This window comes from Octopus bimaculoides, chromosome 5 (assembly GCF_046866305.1).
Source record: "Octopus bimaculoides isolate indiv1 chromosome 5, ASM4686630v1, whole genome shotgun sequence".
NCBI lineage: Eukaryota > Metazoa > Mollusca > Cephalopoda > Octopoda > Octopodidae > Octopus > Octopus bimaculoides.
Window position 1 is genome coordinate 98,315,805 of NC_142932.1, and position 13,226 is coordinate 98,329,030.

At 34.9% G+C, this 13,226-nt stretch overlaps 1 protein-coding gene across 5 annotated transcripts in view; it reads left to right on the plus strand.

The window, feature by feature from the left end:
• The first annotated feature begins 5,802 nt into the window (after positions 1 to 5,802).
• LOC106867878 (zinc finger protein ZPR1) overlaps positions 5,803 to 13,226 on the plus strand; it is a 28,616-nt gene continuing 21,192 nt past the window's right edge. Inside the window, exons 1-3 of one of the 5 annotated variants that reach the window (XM_089352735.1) lie at positions 5,803 to 5,879; positions 7,210 to 8,165; positions 12,063 to 12,205. In XM_089352735.1, the coding sequence (XP_089208861.1) occupies positions 12,095 to 12,205 (111 nt within the window). In that variant the 5' untranslated portion in view covers positions 5,803 to 5,879; positions 7,210 to 8,165; positions 12,063 to 12,094. Of the gene's footprint in view, positions 5,880 to 6,278; positions 6,579 to 7,209; positions 8,166 to 12,062; positions 12,206 to 13,226 lie in introns of those variants that run through there. The other 4 variants (XM_089352736.1, XM_014912936.3, XM_014912937.3 and 1 more) reach the window with 4 other exon arrangements.

A 13,226-nucleotide genomic window follows, 5' to 3' on the forward strand; every position in this document is an offset into this window, starting at 1 on the left:
AATTAACTTCCGCTTAAATACTGTAAAGTTCTATTAATCAGCAGGAGCTAACCCAGTTGCGTGCAACAAGCTCTGATTTAACGGAAGACAAATGTATTGCACACAATAATATAAAACTAATCTAATTGTTTCCGACTAAGTCATTTGATTGTCATCAGCTCATACGAATTGTAAACAACGAGTAAACTTCACTTAAAATGTATTTCGACAAAAAGGTGTTATTTAACCCAGGCAATCCTGATCAGGTACAATGTGTATAGGACAATATGTAGGGTGTTTTTCGTTATTGTTTATCCCCAGGCAGCACTGTGATCACAAGCGTTATAACATTAACCATTCTGCCTATTATAGAATCTGTATTTAGGAGTAAATTACATCCGCATGGTCTTTCTTTTTTTAGATTAATGATGTGATTTTTAAGGAAAGTTGGCTACTATTTCTAAGAGATTTGGCGGATGCGTATAAATTCCCTTCTTGTTTATCCTGTTTACTTCTTTCAAAGTATGATTATTTTTTAATTAGCAAACTAGAAATAAATATGCTGTGAAGAAAAACAGCGTGTCTTCTTTTCCAGTGCTGAGCGCATATATCACGGCAAGTAGCTTTTTTTCTGGTCAGTACTCAACAGCTTAACTTCACGGTAGCTGTCTTATACGCCCACTAATTCATTCATGATAGATGACTTCCATAAAATATAGGGGGTGGGATGGGGCACAATGAGTAATATTTACTGCATTTTTGACCGAGGAAAAATTTTTTTTTTTTTACAAATCTTCACTACTTTACAAAAACTAAGCAAATGACCTCTAAAAATATCAAAAACACTTTAACATATTCAGAACACTATTTTAAGAAATTACCTCAGTTCTGTTTGAGTGTGTGTGTTGGCGGGGGATACGAAGTGTTTTTACTGCATTTTTGACTTTGTGACAAAAAGTATTTTTTACAAATGTTCACTACCTTACAAAAACTATATCACCTCAGCAAATGACCTTCCCTAAATGCATTAAAAGTATTATAACATAATCTGAACTCTATTTCAGAAAATTATCGCTGTTCTCCTTGAGCATATAAAAGACAAATTTGGAGTGGCTTACTTCTTGATGTATTTACACACTATGCAATTAAGGAGAAGAAATTATTGAAATTAGTCATTACTCGTTGTGCCCCGCATTAGACATCATTTTCTGAAGATTGAAAATGATCAAATTAGACATTAGTGTTGGGGGGAAAAAATTTACCTGAAATCCAATAGAGAAAAGAATATTGATTGTTAAACACTAAAAATTGTTCAGATATTTTATTAGTAACCACAATTACAATTGGGTCAAAGTTGAGGAAACATTTCTTGAAAAAGAAGTACTTGTCACCTGACTATGTTTCAAACTCTCTCAACCTCAGCAATAACTATACTGACCAATTTTACTTACAAGGATGATGGAACAGAGCAAAATGATGATGTTATGCTTGCAATGTACTAATTTCAAACAGATAGAAAGAAAATGATGAGCAATCAAAAATTACTCATTCTTCCCTACTCCCTAGTTTTCTTTGAGGCAATGTGTCTATTTGCAATGGTAATTTCTTACGACAAATTCTTTTGGTACATTTAAGTAGGCACCATCTGCATGAAGTACCATCTTCAGTGGGCTTCATATCCTCACCACAACCATGTCAAAGCTGAAAAGTAATTTTTCCTAATATATTTACTGTTAATCATTCTAAGTCTATTAGCATTTGATACACTTGGTATCCATACATTGTCCATGTTAATGATAAATACAGAAATGTCTTAATAGACGAGTTAATTTGTTCCTGGAGATCGCTTGTAAAGCAAAAGCTTGTAACGTAGAGCAATAATTTCCCAAAGTAGCAATGAAACTTTATGCCATCATTTTACTCGATCACAGTGTAGACGCATCAGAACCAGTGTTACCACACACACACAAGATGGCTGTTTAACCTTTTTATATTTATTATAAAACAAAACTCATAAGCCCAGTGTCTTGTAAAGAGGGTTCTCATAAAGTGAGGTATTACTGTATAATTGCAAAATATTTTGTAGGATTCAACTTGAATAATTGAGAACATCACACAGGATGATTTATAGTACATGTGCCTCTCCCTGGCTCTGCATTGCCGCCTCAACTTCTTGATATAGCACTTCAACTACAGAGTATCTTGACTATGAACTGGCATTTATCATCCTTGTGTCTTGACTTTCTTCTAACGTCATATTATAGACTCTTTCTATGCTCTGTACATATCACACATGCATACATCTGTTTTGCACACACACGTTGTATACATGACGGCTTGTCTATTATGTTTGTATGACGCACACACAGACACACAAGTTAACATAGAAATAAAATCTTCTCTTAAACTTTCTACCGGGTGTGTCTCTCTTTTCCTTCTGGCACTTATACAGCATTTATCCTCTTTTCATATTTTTATTTGTATCGACCGTGCGATGTACTAAGGGGCCATTCCTCATCACCTCTCCTGATCGCATGGTCTTTACAGGTTCTTACCTAACACTCCATTGTATTCCTTGTGCAAAACTGATGGGTAAGATCAGCCATGATGGATACGTAATAGTATACATTTCAGATAGTATATATATATATATATAGGCGTAGGAGTGGCTGTGTGATAAGTAGCTTGCTTACAAACCACATGGTTCCGGGTTCAGTCCCACTGCGTGGCATCTTGGGCAAGTGTCTTCTACTATAGCCTCGGGCCGACCAAAGCCTTGTGAGTGGATTTGGTAGACGGAAACTGAAAAGAAGCCCATCATATACATGTGTATATGTGTGTGTGTATGTGTTTGTCCCCCCAACATCGCTTGACAACCGATGGTGGTGTGTTTACGTCCCCGTAACTTAGTGGTTCGGCAAAAGAGACCGGTAGAATAAGTACTAGGCTTACAAAGAATAAGTCCTGGGGTCGATTTGCTTGACTAAAGGCGGTGCTCCAGCATGGCCAAAGTCAAAAGACTGAAACAAGTAAAAGAGTATATATATATATATATATACAAAGTTAGTCTTTGTATGTGGCAGATGTTCAGGTGCAATAAACACTGTAAACAAACAGGAAACAACTTGTATCTCATTCCAGGGAGAAAAACTAGAGGTAGTTGATAGCTTCCGCTATCTGGGTGACCAAGTTAGTAGTGGGGGTGGGTGCGCTGAAAGTGTAACTGCTAGAATAAGAATAGCCTGGGCCAAGTTTAGAGAGCTCTTACCTCTGCTGGCGACAAAGGGACTCTCACTCAGGGTAAAAGGCAGACTGTATGACGCATGTGTACGAACAGCCATGCTACATGGCAGTGAAACATGGGCTGTGACTGCTGAGGACATGCGTAAGCTCGCAAGGAATGAAGCCAGTATGCTCCGCTGGATGTGTAATGTAAATGTGCATACCCGTCAGAGTGTAAGTATCTTGAGAGAAAAGCTGAACATAAGAAGCGTCAGTAGTGGTGTGCAAGAGAGACGATTGCGCTGGTTTGGACATGTGGTGAGAATGAATGAGGATAGCTGCGTGAAAAAGTGCCACTCCCTAACAGTTGAGGGAACCCGTGGAAGAGGTAGGCCCAGGAAGACCTGGGCTGAGGTGGTGAGGCAAGACCTTCGAACATTGGGCCTCACCGAGGCGATGACTACTGACCGAGACCTTTGGAAATGTGCTGTGCGTGAGAAGACCCGGCAAGCCAAGTGAGATCGTTGCCAGTGCCCCTGGACTGGCTCTTGTGCGGGTGGCACATAAGATGTACCATCCTGAGCGTGACCGTTGCCAGTACCGCCTGACTGGCCTTGTAGGGTTTTCGAGCGAGATCGTTGCCAGTGCCCCTGGACTGGCTCTTGTGCGGGTGGCACATAAAAGACACCATTTCGAGCGTGGCCGTTTTCGTGCGGGTGACACGTAAAAGCACCCACTACACTCTCTGAGTGGTTGGCGTTCGGAAGGGCATCCAGCTGTAGAAACTCTGCCAAATTAGATTGGAGCCTGGTGTAGCCATCCGGTTGCACCAGTCCTCAGTCAAATCGTCCAACCCATGCTAGCATGGAAAGCGGACGTTAAACGATGATGATGATGATGATGATAGGTGCAGGGCTATATAGCTAAGAAGTTTGCTTCGCAACCAAGTAATTTTAGCTTCAATTTTTACCACATGACACATTGAAGTAAGTTTGTTCTGCTATAGCCCTGGGTTGACAAATGCCAGGCGAGGGAAGTGGGTAGAATGGACTTGGCAAGAAACTCGTCATATGTGGGTGTGAATGTTTAAATTCCACATATATTGAGTAAAGTGGCGCTTATGTTGACAGTCTCTTTTGACAGTATAGCTACTGACTGCTTTCAAAGACCTGTGGAATAAAATCATTTACTTGAAAAACATTTAAAGTTTGGCGACAGGAAGAGCATTTGTCAGTAAAATCCGGTCTCAAATAACAAAGGAGATAACTACAATATGACTAATTGATCAAACTTTTTTGGAACACGATAATGCAGAATGGAATGGTTATTGCAGTCTGCTGGTGAAAGACCTGGACATACTTTGTTACCTCCCTTGCTTTTCTTTATTAATGTTACACCTGAGGGGTCTCTTTAAAAAATAACCTCAGTTGAACAGTGTTTTAACTCAGTATAGTCACATATACAAAAGCCTACAATAGTTATACTTCATATGCTCTCGTGAAGTATTTCCTTCACTCATATTGTTAATATCAGCACCACTATATTATTTATCTATCTATCTATCTATCTGTATTTTCATTGCTAAAGAGGAATATCTTTCACTAAGTATGAATAAAACGGACACATGTTTATCGCTTGCACTATTTAGTAGTTGAGATCAAACTCACTCCAATTTGCATTGTCTATCCGGGTATGGACAACTTTTTATGAGAAGCGGGTCGCACGACACGTGCCTCACCATCAGGCAGTCCACACTATTAAAAAAGTAAAGGTAATTTTTTTGTTAGGCGTGTCATTCACAAACTCCCACTGGCCGCATGTTGCTCATAACTGGTCTATATTATCTGAAAATGTTCGATTTTATTGGCGTTATCTTCAAACAAGAGAGAACTTTGAAACTTGGAACACTGGTAGAATGTGTCATATAAAACATCTTTTACTCTTAGTTGTCGTATTTCTGTAATTTCAACCAATCACTGACGTCTATTCAGCTGAATAGAGTTACTGCTGGGCGGTCATAAAAAATATTATTCCCTGTGACATATTTCATCCGGTTTAATCGTAATTTATACGCATATATTGCTTATATAATAAATTACGCTGTGCGTATCTGTGCGTGTAACAATTTTAGAGTTCGGATTTTAGAGTTAGGGTTAGTTTTACGGTTACGGTTAGTTTTACGGTTACGGTTAACAGTCTAGTTAGGGTTAGGGGATTAATACGATATACACCGTTACAGCGCTAACTGTTTTCAACTGAATAGACGTCAGTGATTAGTAGAAATTATCGAAATAAGACAATTTTTTTACATGAAATAAATTCGAATACAAAATTTTTTTTCTGTTCTATAACACAAAATAGATAAGTATACGAAGTTTGAAAGTCTTTCCGTACCAAAAACACTACATAAAACATAAATGAAAACTGGCGCCCCCGTTTTAAAATAGATCCGAGAACTTTCATATATTCTTTAAAATATAACTCCAGTAGTGCCTTGGTTATTAAGACATTGAATCTATTAAAAATGTGAAATGTTGAGGCGTAAGTTAAAAATATGCAGCTGAGCTTATCTCCAAAGGCCGATAACTGACAGTAAATTCTACAGTTTCATTTCTAACTAAACACCGTTACTTACGAACATGTTAATAACAGTTTTAAAATACTGTTGATTGTGGCTAGTAAGTAATTAAATTTTTATTTATTGATATTTAAAGTAAGAATTTTTACTTTTATAATAGTCTATTTTTCATATCTTTTTAAGTGACCTTTTTTTAGCTTATGAAAATAATTTTTTTTTCTTTTCAAATTTTCCAGAAATATCAATTTCATTACACCCTTCAGTATTCGTTTAAATACATTTGTATTTTAGCTTATTGCATTAAATTTAAGAAAGTAAAATGGTTTTAAACAATATTATTTTAGATTACTCGACAATTCTTCTGAAAATTGGTATTTGTTTGGTGGCAGCGGAGTAAATCTTTAAACGAAATAGAATAATAGAAATTACGTGAAATGAGGGAAGCATGGCGTATTTTCTAGAAAATATGGTGTGTACAAAGAAGTTTAGGTAAATTTTCAGATTAACACCGGCACGATTTTCACTAGAGTGTTAGGGTTAGGGTTACTCCGTCCCGAACCCTGACCCTAAAACCCTAACCCTAACACCCTAGTGAAGATCGTGCGGGTGTTAATCTGAAAAATTACCGAAGTTTACGTGAAATACAAGAACCAAACCCAGAAGCATGTGCATTTTATTTATTTATTTTTCGCGGAAAAATACTTTCTCTTGGTGATCACTGGCAGATGTGTAAAGAAATAGAAATAATTTAATTTGAGCTTGAGAAGCACCCGCGGAAGTAGCTAGCACTTGTAGAAAAGTAAGGAAACCTACTTTCATTTTAATTTGAACAGCACTCAGAAAACGGAAAAGAAAAGGTCAATATAAAGATCCTCACCCGGGAACAAAAAAATAAATAAATAACCAGCCTGGTGGGTGTTAACAAGTGTGTAGAAAACGAATATGAAAAAAATAATGCTCGCTGACGACTCTGGGGTGGTGGGGATGGGACTTTCGGAAAATTCACAAGATCCGATTTTTCCGTCATAAATTCGGGTAAAATGGATATATATTGATTTTTTTTTTATGGAACCCCACGTTTTTGATTATAGAGGATCCAATTCTGAAAAAAAATTTCCAAAAATCTCATTCTCAAAATTTCATTAAGTTATCGCAGTTTTGTGAGATTTGGCTGTTATTTCTAGCATGTGGATAGCCTGCTTGAAGGCCTGAGTGTATATATATATATATATATATATATATTTTCCTTGTTGAAAAATTGAAATTTTACAAGCAAATTTTTTTCAGAATCGTAATCTTCGTATTTTTCTACGTATTTCGCAAAAAAAAAAAAAAAAAAAATTCCGGAAAAAGTGAAAAATGAAGAGTGGGTGGGGGTAGGTGGGAATTGAAATTTTGAAATTGTGATTTTTGAAATTCTTTTTTTTCAGAATCGGATCCTCCATAACCAAAAATGTGGGATTTTGTAAAAAAAAAAATCAATATATATCCATTTTACCCGAAGTTATGGCAGAAAAATCAGATCTTGTGAATTTTCCGAAAGTCCCCTCCCCACCCCCAGGGTTGTCAGCGCACAGCAGAAATTTAGAATTGTTGATCAAGGCAGAGATCTAGGCTGAAAAGTGAACTTTGAATAACTTGTCCCAGTCAGTTGGTATTTCGGGTACTTTGGAGATTTTGGAAAGATTTGCTAACCGTCGGTTGATCAGAAATATTTATACATACATTGTAAATATGAATAATTATTTATACATACATTATACATGGTTGTAAAAACAATTATACATAGTGCTCCAATAGTTGAAAACAGGAAGTATGTGACAGGGTTTGTTCTTTGACAAATCTAAACTGGATATAACAATAAATGACATGCATTTATATTTAGAATAAATACTTACTTTTGAAGGATGGCAAAACAGAAACAGATATTGACTCAAAAGTTACTGAACCATTCTAATTTTTCTCCACAACCAGGTACATTTCTAACACAATGTATATGCTTTATAAAACATTTCTCAACAACCAGACACATTTTCTCTATCCTTACATGCGCATACAGGATACAGAGGTAGCAGACATTATGTACATGAATAAAACTCTTAAACTTATCAACTAAATATAATCATTGCAGGACTGGTATCCATAAAACAAAATCCAGCACAAGCCAACAAGAAAATGTGAACAATCAATCTGCTAATAATAACAGCCAAATCTCACAAGTCACCTACTTTTCTGTATTTCTGTTTTCTCAACATCTGAAAAGGTGCCTAAAACCCAATCTGGAATCTTCATATTGTTCAGAGAAGTCTTTATGTAACATGTTTGGAAGAGCATTAGACTGAAAAACTTTAGTGCCTTTCCACTGATTATTATCAAATGAAGAAGTGTAAGTTAATGTTTCAGTGAGCCATGAACATTATACTATCTTAATTCCATCTAATCTGGAGACTGGTGCTTGCTAAGAAGTTAGTATATGTAATAAGGATAGAAATATAGTTGTTGTATCTTCAACAAAACTTGTCTTACTTTTCTGCTGAAGCCAAATCACTTGCACTTGGAAATGTTATGATATTCCATTTTCACTTCTATCAATCAATTCCATACACTATATGAATATGAGACTTAGACTTCCAGAATGAATCCCTTCACTTAAATTCTTTGGTTGGTCTCAGCATTAGCTGAATGTAGAAAGTGTTCTATCACCAACTTTATGGTGACCTCCATTTGACCAAGTAGTGTGCACTTGACAAAAGTGTGCCAACAAAAGAATGAATGAAACTATATCCTTCAAATGAAATAATCAAAACAATTTCAAGTGACAGTAACACCTCTTCAACATTGTTCCAAAAGTGATGATATTAGAAATATGTTATTGATTTATTTAGTTTCACATCAGTCACTATACCTTTCAGGTAGTTTATGAGTAAATAAATATGACTGAATTTAATTACCAAAAGAGTACCATTACTCAAGGACACTGATAAAAGAATATTATTAGAGACTTAATAACCATGAAATACCTCAAAAATACAATTCTGTATTTTAAGATATACTTCACATAAAATCCTCATAGTCCAGTTCATTATATGATCTTACCAGTGTGATAATTGCTACTGCAGTTCTCTCACATTTAGGATGTTACTTTGTTCCACTTACACAAGCATTGATATATGGGACAAAAATTCTTTGTATGTGATTGTTTTAGACAAGTAGTTTCAACAATCTTATAAACTGTTGGTTACACATAACCAACCATATCTTGAACTGCATTTTTGTGCATGGTTGACCTAGAAGAATGCTATGAGAATCAACTAGCTACAAAGTTCACAAGTATTGTAAATCATGTTCCTATCTACAGCTAACAGGTCCACTAATTCATGTCTTTAAAGTTGTCAGATGGATATGAATTACTTCAAAAGCATCAACAGTATGGTGTAGGGAATAAAAGCTAAGGCTAACAGTATCTTGCACTCGAGGCATACTTACTCATTATGATATTCTTTAACCCTTTCATTACTGTATTTATTTTGAGATGCTCTATGTTTCTTTCAATTACTTTAAATATAACAAAGAATTTAGTAAAATAACTTAGTTATCATTCAGCTAGTGTTAGGAACATAAATTGTAACTTACGTTTGATGGAAGATTTTAATTCAAAACTTACGAAAACAAGACATTTGTATTCAGAGCCAGAGCTGGTTTCAGCCAGGTTGGTAAGGAAAGGGTTAACAAGATTTTTGCTGCATTGATTCAAATGAAATAGGAAGCTGACAATTATAATTTGTTGACTGAAAATGTAGTTTAGTGCATTGTGAAAGCCATTTTCACAATCTCATGATAAAAAAAGTAGGTTACAAATTACTTTTTAATGAGCAAATAGTTTCAAATACTTTTGTGTGTACATCTTTTCTTTTATTGAAGGAAAATGTACACAGTTGGTAATATTGTACCTACCTTCCGAGTATGAAATGCTGTCAACTGATAGAAAAGATAAAGAGCAATTTTGAAGGCCCATAAAAATAAACAGTCACCACTATTTGCCAAAATTTAGAAATTTTCTTCAGAACCAAAGATGAAAATGTATTAGAATTATCCAAACCAGAGCCTCTTCTCTCGGTGTAGATATCAACAGTCTGAGAATATTAGTTTCCTCGATAGTTTTAGGATTCAGTACTGATTTACCATACTTCTGTTCTCATTCTTTAGATTAATTTTGTATTTAGAAAATTAAATAACTTCTAGTAATAGAACAAGTTGTTCGTGTATCAGAAATCTTGGTGTACCTTGAATTTGCTGCTCTTGACTGAATTGTTGATAAATATTGTTTTACTTCTGATTTTATTACACTTGTTACATGGTTATAATTTCTTCTGTTGTCTACTTATTCATGCATCACCAGAATGCTAACTTTAGATATTATGCAGTTTCAAGACTTGATGTAATTTTTTGAAGTTTTTACCAACTTGATTGATGAAATAATCCACTTATTTGTGCAGTTCCCTGTTTTGAAAACTGAATTCTGTTCTTATAAAATAACAAAAATTTTCCCCAATTCTTAATTTATTAAAATCAGTGACATGCAGCTAGTCGTGTCACACCATAGAAATTTGTGTGGTAAAATAAATAACAGATCCATCTTAAAAATATGAAGCAATTTGTTACTGGTGATCTAATGTCATTCATTCTTTTTATCAGTGTTCTTTTGTCTGGCATGGATATGTTGTCACACAACCAACAAGATAACAGCTTACTAAGTTTATCTGAAACTCATTATCTGTTAAGTCATCATCTGAGAACTGATCTAGGGAAAGATAAACTGTAGGCATCCTTTCAAACCATGGTCAAGTCCCCGATGTGCCTCAACCATTGATGAATTTAGGAGAAGGGTGATGGAATAGGAAGAGTGATGCAGGCTTCATTATGCTTGATGCAAGTATAAGTTATAGTCAGTAAAGGAAGATGAGGTCAATGCTAACAACTTAATGTAGTGAACCAAAACATTTTAATAAGGAGAAAGAACTATTAACTTAACGATCAATTTTGGTCAAAATGGACAGGGGAGACAACTCCAAACTTAAACTTTATGAGAAATAGAATTGAGTAATGCAGTGATGGAGAGTGAATGTGATTTTTGGCAGTATAGAAACACCATTGGACATGATACATGATAACTTGAAATAGAGATGAAGGAAAAATACACTAGGACATGTCCTTCATGAAATTCAAATAGTAAAGTTTTCCTTTCTCGCATGGGTCAGACGGAAATTGTTATATTTCCCATGACTAGACGTCTTCAGAGAAGGTTGGAAATGAAGGACACCACTTGCATGATGGTGACTTGTTTACAACTATCATGTAATGCCAAGGGATGGAGACAGTAATACACACACATAAATATATGTATACACGATATGCTTCTTTCAGTTTCTGTCCACCAAATCACAAGATTTTGGTTGGCTCAGAGCTGTGGTAGAAGACACTTGCCCAAGATGCCATGCAGTTGGACTGAATCCAGAACCATGTGGTTGGGAAGCAAATTTCTTATCATGAAGCCACATCTATACCTAGCATGCTTAATAAGGAAAAAGATTAAACATTTCTTGACTTTAGATTATGTTAACATTGATTATTTTGGTTTTCATGTAGAGTTTGTCCCAAGGTATATTTCCCTTATCCCTTTTTAAATTGATCACACCATAAAGTGTTTATTCACAAAAATCTATACTTCACAGATGAGGTCTAATAAAACACTAACATGCCCATAGTTGTCACTGTATTGCCAAAATTACATTCAATTGCTATAGCATTGCACAAATTCTATTTTCATTAAATTAAATAAAAATTTAAGAGTTGTCTTGTTTAATTAGGATGGTATTTAACTAGATATAATTATGCAGATAGGAAAAAAACTAAATTCATCATTGACTAATATTATTTTATTTCAGTAAGAGACAACTCCAGACATGTTTTAGTTTTATGACCCCATTAGCAAAGCTTAGACTTCATTGTTCATGCTAAGAAACACTAAGTAAATGTACAAGAATATAAACTGGTTGGCATAGAAAGCTAGAATCATTTTGAGAATAACTAACTATATTGTATAGTAATATTATTTAACAAATCTTATACCAAAAGAAAAAATTTCCCACCTAACAACTTAAATATTGTTCCAAGTGGAAAGTAATCTGAGATAGTCTACTGGTGAAATTATTGAGATAATATGTTGTTGATTAGTAGTGAATGTTATATTTTTCTTTAATAAATTCACAATATTTATTTGTAGGTTTTCAGTAAAAAAATTGCTGGAGAGTTAAAATGAGTACGGATAATAAAGTACCTGCCAAGGTGCAGATATTTCAAAATATTAGTGCAGATGACCCTGATGTCACTGAAATTGAAAGCTATTGTGTCAATTGTGAATTACAGGTAAATATCAGTTTTTGATTCCTTAAAGAGTAATTGTCATTGCTAAAGAAATATTTGTCAATGGAAAAACTAGTTGAATGTTTAAATAGCTAAATAAGTAATTTTCTTAGCTTAATTTAATTTCATGTCTCTGGAAGAACAAGGAAGAATATCAAGTCGCTAAAAGAAAAGTTAGATATCATGTAGACACATTATGGAGAGAAGCTGGCAGTAAGAAGGATGCCAAAATTTTACATTGAAAGGATTAGCAGCTTGAAGTGTTAGATTACAAAGCAGTGTGCCAGTGTGAATAAAAATATTGTCTGGGAAAGTGTGCATGGAATGATAGCTGCACACTTGTCCTTGCTGATGCTCAGAAGAAAGAGATGTGAAAACTTCACTACAAGAGATTTCTGAATTAGAATAACGTATAAAAGATTCAGAAAATACCCAGTAGACAACATGTGGTGCCAGCTATTGTAGTTGATAGTTAATATAGTCAAAAGCACAATCAAGGATATGAAGATAGGGAAACAGACATACAGTTAAGGTTAGTCTCTTAGATGTGAAAATATCTAGTGAAGTAGGACATGTACTAACCATCTGCATGTCAGATAGGTGTCATAGCTAATCATTAATCATCAATTGCTAGAAAGGCAAAGGATAGAAGCAACTTCAAAAGCATGCAATTGATGGACTATGTTATCAAAATATAAATTCTGTACAATGTACCCAATACAGGCAATGAATACACAAGAAGTGCAGTGATATCATAGGTTGACAGGGAATGTAAACCTTGTATGTAGCAGATGCACAAGAGTAATAAACTGTAAGAGTGCACAGGAAATAGATTTTCTTAAAAGCCCACAAGAATCTCTAAAGGTAATTGATAGCTTCTGTTACTTAGGCACCCAATTAGCAGTGGTGATGGTGGTCTTAAAGTATAGTTATTAGAATAAGAACAAATTGTATTGTATAAAGTTCAGAGAGCTATTACTTCTGTTGGTAATAAAATATTTTCTCTCTCAGAATGGAGTGGGTT